The sequence below is a fragment of the Bidens hawaiensis genome, unplaced genomic scaffold, assembly GCF_021521415.1.
Source record: "Bidens hawaiensis isolate Kalapana, Puna unplaced genomic scaffold, B.hawaiensis_p1.1 tig00020451_1, whole genome shotgun sequence".
Lineage (NCBI taxonomy): Eukaryota > Viridiplantae > Streptophyta > Magnoliopsida > Asterales > Asteraceae > Bidens > Bidens hawaiensis.
Window position 1 is genome coordinate 239,793 of NW_027493125.1, and position 9,152 is coordinate 248,944.

Consider the following 9,152-nt stretch of genomic DNA (forward strand, 5'->3'; position numbering starts at 1 on the left):
TTCATATAAGCACCTAGTCCCGATTACTAATTTGGTTACGAAATCATTGTGTTAATTTTTGACCAAAACAATTATAATTATAGAGATTAGACAGATGACGGATTGAGAATGCCCTAAGACATTTTTTGCCTTCTCTCTATTAGTCCATGTGGCAGAATAAATAGAGTAGCACATAGTACAATTGAAGTTGCAAAAATCGTTCAAACTTGTCATCAGTTTGGTTTCACTTTTTTTTTTCTTTTTTGCAGTTATTTAGTTGGTTTCAAATAATTCAAACTATAGGGCGTGGTGAACGGTTTGAAATTCGTTCCACATAAAAAAAACTGGTCGTATCAAACTGAGTCATATCTAATAATAGATATTTTGCATTTAATCACCTAATTATTTACCACGTGACATGTCGAAAATATCTCAACCAGTCCAAACAAACAGCCAATTCAAAATTTTGTTTGTCCGTGGGATATTCCATCAACCTTCTTTTTAAATATCCAAACCCCCAAGAAGATCAATCAAGAACTGCACTTATTATGTGCCATGGACTCATCAAGTAAGCACCTCCATGTTCCAAATCTTTATTAAACTTCAAACTTTTTTATTTACTTAAACATTATATTTATTTATACGATATTAAAAGCTAAATTATTTATTTACATGATGAAATGTAACGACATTTTTTAAATGTTTATGGGAATGTCTATACATGTTATTTGTGTCAGATTATTAAACAAGTTTGTAATTTTTTGTACCACATATGCTCTTAACTCTTATCAATAATGTAGTTTAAAAATCATAAATGTTGACCTATGTGACGTTTTTGATTGATGAAATGAAACACTTTCCAGGTTGCACCATTGTTACTCTGCTGCTACTCTTTATCAGGTGTTCGGCAAGTAGACTCTCTCCGCTTCCAGCTGATGGAAAAGTTACAAAAAAGCCCCTACAGACGTTTCGTCCATTTAACATTGCACATAGAGGTTCAAGTGGAGTACTCCCAGAAGAAACCACTCCAGCTTACCTAGTAAATTAATTTGTTAAACTTTTTATTTATGAGTATACAAATACATAAAACCTCCTAAATCACTTTTTACAGAAAAATGCTACATTATTATTGTAGTATCATATGTTTATACTTTTAATTCCTATAGAGGGCTATTGAAGAGGGTGCAGACTTCATTGAAGCGGACATATTAGCTAGTAAAGACGGTGTGCTTATGTGTCTCCACGACTTTACACTCGACATGTCGACTGATATTGCAGACCACAAGGAGTTTGCCGACCGAGTCAAAACTTATGAAGTTGAAGGAAAAAACGAAACTGGATTTTTCATATGTATGCAGCTTCAGTTTTGATTCAAAAATATATTAGTCGATTAATGTCGTTGTGTAAATGATTTGCTAACTAATTGACTATTACAGTTGATTTTACACTAAAAGAACTAAAAACTTTGAGGACAAAGCAGAGGTTTTCGTTCCGTGATCCACAATATAATGGTTGGTTAGTTAGTTAGTTAGTTAATTTAATATAACATAATCAATACGTTATGCGATGATGATCAGGAAAGTTTCCCATTATCACATTCGAAGAGTACATTCAAATCGCGATAAATGCACCAAGGGTTGTTGGAATATATCCAGAAATTAAAAATCCGGTATTGGTGAACCAACATGTAAGTTATATTCTCATCAATTGTCACATGTAAAAACTTTACACTGGATTTATGAAATTATAACTAATTTTCAGGTGAAATGGCCAAAAGGAAAGAGATTTGAAGATGTTTTTGTGGACATCCTTAAAAAATACAGTTACAAGGGTTCATATTTATCGAAAGAGTGGCTAAAACAACCTTGTTTCATTCAGTCACTCGCCCCGTCTTCACTTGTTCATATCCATAACCAAACAGATCTACCAAAGATCTTCTTAACCGATGATGTGGACATTAGAACACAAGACACGAATCAGGTAACCAAAAGGTTCAATAATATGTTCATATACATTTACTTATTAAAAATGTCATTTTTGTGATTTCAATCAACTAGTTAATTACATATTGTTTTGTCCGTTTTATTGCAACTGATTATCCGATTATGGTTATTCGTGTGCAGACGTTTGCAGAGATCACTTCGGATTACTATTTGAATTATATTAAAGAATATGTTGTTGGTATTGGTCCAGGGAAAGACACTATTGTACCTGTAACATATTGCAGCTACCTTCAAACGCCTACTGATCTCGTCACCCGGGCCCACGCTCATAATCTACAGGTACATTAGTCACAGTTTGACTTTTCAGGTCAAAGCTTTACTTTCTGAAGTTCAATCTGATGTAGATTTTGTTATTAATTCCTCACAAGAATCTTTTTCCGTATGTATTATGTTAGTAAGTTCATTATGATCATAAATATATTCTTGAAATTTCTTGAAACCTTGTGTAATTACATAGTTGACTTTCCCTTTTTTGACCTCAAAAGGTCAACGGTAACCTCTTCACTCTACTGTCAAAACATCATATTGAGGTGAATCTGATTATTAGTTTTTAACTTTAATGGCTTCTCATCTGTAATCCGTTGGAACGAATTCGTTCTAATAGTCAAAGTTTCATTTAAATTTTATAAACTAATGGATTTGACTTTTTCTGTGTTTGACCTCAGAATTCAAAGTTAACCTCCTTATTGTAACTTGCAGGTGCACCCATACACATTTCGCAATGAAAACAAGTACTTGCCTTTTAACTTCAGTCAAGACCCTTATGTGGAACTTCATTACTGGATAAACACAATGCGAGTTGACGGACTTTTTACCGATTTCCCTGGTAGCCTCCATCGTTACCAGGAATGGACCTCTCGAGCGCATTAATCTTATGTTTTAAATATTAATGTAAAAGTAGGATTTAAGTTAAGAATGTATGAATAAGTTTAAGCGTAAAGTATATTTGAGTTAAGTGGCAATAACTAATACTTAAAAGCTGACAGTGACATGACATAAGGAATGCTGCATCATGAACGGTGTTAATAAGCACGGATTTTAACATCTATATTTCTTATATCATTATCCCTAACAGGAGTTTACATGACGCGTTTAAAACACGAGATTAACGTACTAGTCGATTCTAAGTAATACAGTTTTGAGCTTCCATGATGTTGAGTTACCAAATTCTTGAACATCAACTAAATAAATTTTCATGCCTTAGACAACGGTCGAGCCATTGACCAAGTATACATCTCGGGCAGAGGGAGGTTGGAGTTAGAAATCATGTTTTGTGGTGACGCGTAGATATCTGAAACACCAATGGCACGACGCTGAAGTTGATCATGTGTTGCAATCGCTTCTTCTTTCTCAATAAGCAGCCTATCAAAAGTGGCATTCATGAAAGTGGCAGCCATGATCACCACAGGGCCGGATGTCATAAGTGGGCCAGCGATGGCGCCACCCACCTGGCCCTGTGGGCCCACTAGGTATATGGCTAAACCAGTCACACCTAGTGGAGCAGGTGGCGGCAATACTGAACCCACCAATGATAAAATCTCAAACCGACCATGAAGAGTGACTACAGGCCCGGAGCCTGGCCCAGCAGACGACATAGACGGTTGACGCAACATGACATTGCTCACGTACCCGGTGGCACTTAACACCCATATCCCTTGTTGCTTTCTTCTAGCAAAAGTGGCTAGGCTCTCACCAATGTCACAACCCGGGCTAACCTCCATGGCGTGGGCCCGCAACGTGTTGGGACTGTCTCGAGTAATGATGATGGGTGGTTTGGGCTTGTTTATGGAACCGGCTGGCCTACCTCGCGGTTTCCGAACCACATGCCCGTCGGCTTTTGATGTAATGGCAGTAAGGTCACCACTACCAGCCATATTTGATATTTTGGGATTAACTGATCATTGGCCATGCTTAAGTAGGGAGATTGATATGGATATATTTATGATGAAAAATCAAAAGAATGACATATAATTAGGTGATTGTTAAGTAACACAGCAACCTACGTAATTAATGTTTTTTTTTCTTTAGTTTATGCTGCTAAAATCCTAACTCTTAGCTACCACCAAATCAAAATGACATAAAATCCTAGGAACTTGTGTGTATAAAAAATCTATAAATATGCTTAATGTTCTTCGTACTGTGAGAGAAAAATGATGGTTCGTCTTGTAACACGTTTAAACTTTGAAGGAAGAAACATGTATTTATACGACTGTATATGTGAGGACTCTTTTTAAAATTAATTTTATAGCATGGCCGGCTTTTAGGTAGGGCGGAAAATGACAGGGGGCAGAGATTTCAAAAATTATATATATAATTTTAAAGCAAAAATCTTTAAACAATTTATTGTTAAACCCACAAATCTATTTTAACCTGCTAATTTTTTTAAACCCGACAAATAATTATCCGATTTTTTTTTCCATAATATATGATTGTTTATTGGATTACATCGAAACAGAAGGCAAGCGGGCAACAAGCTGCGCCGCTGCCCCTTTTTGAATCGCAAAACCCAATCTTTTAAAAACTATATTTACTGATCTTGGAGTCATAACATTACTATGCATGACCCGCTGAACACGGACAATTATCCAATTGTCCAACTAAAACCAAAAAATTACAGGCATAACCCATTACACAAAATAGTCCATTAAACATAAACAAACATAGGCCAGTTAGCGCCCTTAGTTCATTAACTGATTACTGGGTCCTGGGAATTAATGGAACCGTCGTACTTGTAGTGGATGAATAATTGGGCATCCATCTTAGGGCCTTGACAACAAGGGCGATTGCTTGAATTGTGATTGGTGATTGTTGTCCTCGAACCTTGATCACAATCAGCATGGGCGCATGGAGTGAAGGACTCGATTTTGTTAATTTTTTATTGCTACAATAAATTTATTTTATTTATTGTTATTATAATTATCGTTAGGTCTAAAATAATTATATATAATGACTCATTTTTTTTACTAAACACATTCAAACTTTGTCAAACACATTAACAAATATGAATTCCTCTTAATTTCAAGAAGACAGCACACCTTAAATCATCAAAGGTTAACTAAAACAGAGAATAATAATATGTGAATGAGAATGACGTAGACCATGGTTAATGGATTCCCTCGTGGAGATATGAAGAAAGACAAGAACAAAAGGTTAAAAACCATAAAGGATTTATTTTCCACAACTCATTTAAAAACCATTATTATTATTATTATTAGGTTTATTGGATTTTAATAATCCCAATTAACTGGTATTGGCCGATAATAATCTCCATTCATTTTATCACCACTGGCGGTCTCAAATTTAAAAAAGTTGGTCACCAATGGTCCGCCGTTAAATATGACTTAACGGCGTTATACTTTTTTCCGAATTTCAAACTAATGTTTTAGGGTTTTTGATCGGAAGGAGGATACGAGTCCATTGATGTAAAACTTAGCTCGAAACAGTGATTCAGACGACTTGATTTCTATTAATTATAAGTTCAAACACCCGAATTGAAGCATTTTTTCGTTATTTTGGAGCACCGTTTCAAACAAAGTTTTACACCAATTTACTCGTATCCTCCTTCCGATCAAAAGCCATAAAACATTAGTTTGAAATTCGGAAAAAAGTATAACACCGTTAAGTCATATTTAACGGCGGCCATTGGTGGCCAACTTTTTTAAATTTGGAACCACCAGTGGTGATAAAATAAATAGGGATTATTATCGGCCAATACCAGTCAATAAGGATTATTAAAATCCAATAAACCTTATTATTATTATTATTGTTGTTGTTATTATTATTATTATTTAGAAATCATTAAGGTTTGTTTGGTATGAGATAATGGAATTGACGAATGAATGGAATGAGTTTGGTAATTGAATGGACAAATGAGTGGAATGGGTTATTACCATTCCAATGAGATGTTTGGTTACCACATAGGAATGAAATGAATCTTTACTTTGTGTTGTTTAATAGGCAGGAAAAAATAAATAAATAAAATTAAAATGGTAGTGAGTGGCGGTGGTGATGAGGAGGTAGTGGCGGTCGTGGCATTGGTGTACGGTGATGGTGGTGGGCGACGAGAGATAATGGTGGTTGGAGGTGGGTGGTGGTGGCGGCGGCGGTAACATTGGAGGTGGTAGGCATGGTGGCAGTGGCGGTGGTGGGCATCGGCGATGGTAGGCGGTGGGCGGTGTGCAGTGTTGGTGAGAGGCAGGTCAATGGTTGATGGCGGCGGCAGGCGAATGGCGGTGGTGGGCGCTGGCGCTAATGGCGATGGTGGCGGTAACGGCTGCGGTGGACGATGATGGTGGTGGTTGGTGGTAGTGGCGGTGGTGTTGGTGGTGGGGGTGTTGATGGTGGGTGGTGGTGGTGGGAGGGTGGTGGAGGTGATGTAAAGGGAATGAAAAGGAAAAAAAACATAGGGTATGAATGGAATGAAATTGGGGTATTTTAAAGGGAATGAAATGGACTAGGTAATGAGCTATTTCATTCCTTTGATTAACCAAACGCACTTTTCTGGATTCCCTCACAATAAATCATACCATTCCAACCTCCATTGTTACATACCAAACGCTACCTTCATGATATTATTATGTTAATATTTTGATTAGTTTAGTAAATTAAATAGACAACATAAGAACCTCATTAAACACATCACACAGCAAACAAACACCATTTTGGGACCACTAGTAACATACCATTCCACATGTTCCTAGCTAGTACAAAATTTCAAACAAGAAATAACCACCAATTTGAAAATCAAAATAGAGCTAGCTAGCTAACAAATTAAAAACCCCTAAACTGAAAGCTACATACTCTCTACACATTAATTAGGAAGTAGACACCAACATCCTTCATCAACCTCATGTAAGCATCATCGCGACCCCCGCACCCACAATAGCCAAAAACCCGAAAATGGTGCTTTGTTTATGTAGCCTCACCCCACCATGGCTAACATCATCGGATGCAGACGGACCTAACGCTCCTCCCGCTCCAACAGCTATCCCACCATTAATGTTGGTTGGTGAACGCGGGCTTGCGGTCCCAGTGCCACTGCGTATATTGATATTTGGAACGCGTGACGTTAATATTAGTTACAACTCTAAACCCTAAACAGCTAAACTTTAAACCATGTTAAAAAAAATACACTAAAAGTATGTTGGTGTTTAAATTGATTTAACTCATATCTCAAAATATGGCATTGATCCAACGATTATTATTGTGGTGGTAGTGGTGGCACCAGGTCATGTCGCCGGTGTGTTCGATATGGACAAATTTATTGGGCAGAGGCTCAGTTAACCGTACAATATGCCCTGTACAAATCACATGTGGGGCTCTTACTAGATCTTTTCACCTAAACTTTTATTTTAAATCATTATAAATATTTATATTATGTTAAATGGTTTCAATTAACATTAATTCAACAAACATAAAACAATAAAATAAATAAAATAAATTGAATGTGGCTCAATCTAGAGCACTCACTTTACGGGGGTTCAAACCTCAATATCATCAATTTATATGGGAGATTGCCAAGGTTCAAGTCCTGATCTTACCCGGTTTTACCGGCTCCTCGCTGTTGTGTCATTTGGCGGGCGTGGGGGGTCGGGTTTTATCCGAGGAATCCCTCAATTTGTGGACCGCTAGGGGCTCCTTCCTTCCGGACTCGTGGCCGGCTCGGGCTACCTTTAGCCAATGAAGGCCGCGTACGGAATACCCGGCATTACTTAGTTGGTCGTTTCAAAAAAGAAAAACATAAAATAGTAAAAACTTTAGTTCAAATAAAGTTTTTACTCTAAGCTAGGGTCAAAAAACGAGGCGAGTCAAGTCTTGTACTTCTTAAAGCTTAAGTTTGACTTGTATTTCTTAAATTCAAACTCAAGCTCTATTTATAAAGCTTGAGTTCGACTTGTATTTCTTAAATTCAAACTCGTCTTGTACCTCGTTTATCATTTCTTAGTTATATTATTTTCTATTTAGAGCATGTTTGGGATTGAGTTTGAAAAATGCTTATCGGCTTATTAGTGTTTTCAAAAAACCAATAAATTAAAATGTGTTTGATAATCACAAAAAACTTTCTTATTTTAGATTTTTGAAAGGGTTGAAAAGCAGTTTTCCAAAAGTACCAAATCCCAACTTTTCAAAATAGCTTTTTAAAAAAACCAATAAGCCAATAAGCATTTTTCAAACACAATCCCAAACCTCGCGGTTGTTTAAACTCGACTCGGTTCAAATTTATATTGAATCCATCCCAGCCACACCAACGCTCTTAGAGCTGAATAATCTATTTATTAGTTTTCTCATAATTTAATATAATAAAGTCACTTTTATTATTATTATTATTATTAATGTAAACATAAAGTCACTTTTATTATGATTGAAAAAAAGATTTATAAGAGAACATATATACCTAGCAGAAGTGGGAAAAGTACACCCATTGGAACCTACACAAAACCTCAAAACACAAGTATTAAGTATAGATTAAAAGTAACAAATAAACTATAACAAAGAATAATAATATTGTAGAGAGAGTGGCTACTAACTGGGATCTGCGGAGACAACGGTGGCTGCACCCTTGAAGTCACATGAGCCAGGCGCCTGACCCTTGTTCTGGAAATAACTATTAACCGCATAGTTACAATGGTCCGTAATGGTGTCCGGGTTAAAACATTTACCACCTTGGTGCGTCGGGGCGCAGTCGGCTCCGTTACCACAAGCGTAGTCTATGGCTTGCTGAAGCACTTTGTCATCTCCACCTTTCTTGCACACGCACCATGTTGCACCTTATAACATATATATTAATAATAATGCATAGAGTTAAGTTAGGTACAAATTTATGTATGTGTGTATAACCATAGATCTACTAGAATAGAATAATAATAAGATGTATAAATGTACTTGAGTGAGTGGCCATGGAGAAGATGAGGAGAGAAAGAAGTAAAGCAGCAGGAGCCATGGAAGTGGTTGGAGAGATGAAGTTAGTGAGAGTGGTTTGATGAGTGAATAAATTAAAAGTGACCATAAAAGAAAAAAGTTTCAGGTGGAGAGTTGTGCGTACGTGCTTCTTTTCCCAAGCTTATTAATAAATTATTATTATTATTATGTAATGTAAAGTTATGGATTAATTCATAGGAAATTATGGCCTTACCTATTTTTATGTTTTATTAGTTACACAAAAGTTATGAT

At 36.4% G+C, this 9,152-nt stretch overlaps 2 protein-coding genes and 1 pseudogene across 2 annotated transcripts; 1 reads left to right on the plus strand and 2 right to left on the minus strand.

Annotated features, from left to right (window-relative positions):
* Positions 1 to 525: 525 nt before the first annotated feature.
* On the plus strand, positions 526 to 2,923 carry LOC143560792 (glycerophosphodiester phosphodiesterase GDPD6-like). Its single transcript, XM_077049010.1, has 8 exons — positions 526 to 547; positions 843 to 1,018; positions 1,146 to 1,329; positions 1,416 to 1,490; positions 1,557 to 1,666; positions 1,741 to 1,959; positions 2,103 to 2,261; positions 2,682 to 2,923. The coding sequence occupies exons 1-8, from the start codon at positions 535 to 537 to the stop codon at positions 2,850 to 2,852; spliced, it is 1,107 nt and encodes a 368-aa protein (XP_076905125.1). The 5' UTR covers positions 526 to 534; the 3' UTR covers positions 2,853 to 2,923.
* A 252-nt stretch (positions 2,924 to 3,175) lies between these two features.
* Positions 3,176 to 3,856, minus strand: LOC143560793 (AT-hook motif nuclear-localized protein 16 pseudogene; annotated as a pseudogene).
* A 2,973-nt stretch (positions 3,857 to 6,829) lies between these two features.
* On the minus strand, positions 6,830 to 8,922 carry LOC143560805 (PLASMODESMATA CALLOSE-BINDING PROTEIN 1-like). The gene is made up of 4 exons (XM_077049022.1): positions 8,865 to 8,922; positions 8,510 to 8,749; positions 8,377 to 8,410; positions 6,830 to 7,019 (listed from the first exon to the last, which is right to left on the minus strand). Exons 1-4 carry the CDS (start codon positions 8,920 to 8,922, stop codon positions 6,830 to 6,832), a joined length of 522 nt encoding a protein of 173 aa, XP_076905137.1.
* Between the last annotated feature and the right edge of the window lie 230 nt (positions 8,923 to 9,152).

Coding starts and splice junctions, on each gene's coding strand:
- LOC143560792 (XM_077049010.1), top strand. Junction 1,491..1,556: donor CCGTGATCCACAATATAATG/GTTGGTTAGTTA, acceptor GATGATGATCAG/GAAAGTTTCCCATTATCACA. Junction 1,667..1,740: donor CGGTATTGGTGAACCAACAT/GTAAGTTATATT, acceptor ACTAATTTTCAG/GTGAAATGGCCAAAAGGAAA.
- LOC143560805 (XM_077049022.1), bottom strand. CDS start 8,922: ATGGCTCCTGCTGCTTTACTTCTTTCTCTCCTCATCTTCTCCATGGCC. Junction 8,411..8,509: donor CGTTGTCTCCGCAGATCCCA/GTTAGTAGCCAC, acceptor GGTTTTGTGTAG/GTTCCAATGGGTGTACTTTT. Junction 7,020..8,376: donor ACTTTTCCCACTTCTGCTAG/GTATATATGTTC, acceptor CAATATACGCAG/TGGCACTGGGACCGCAAGCC.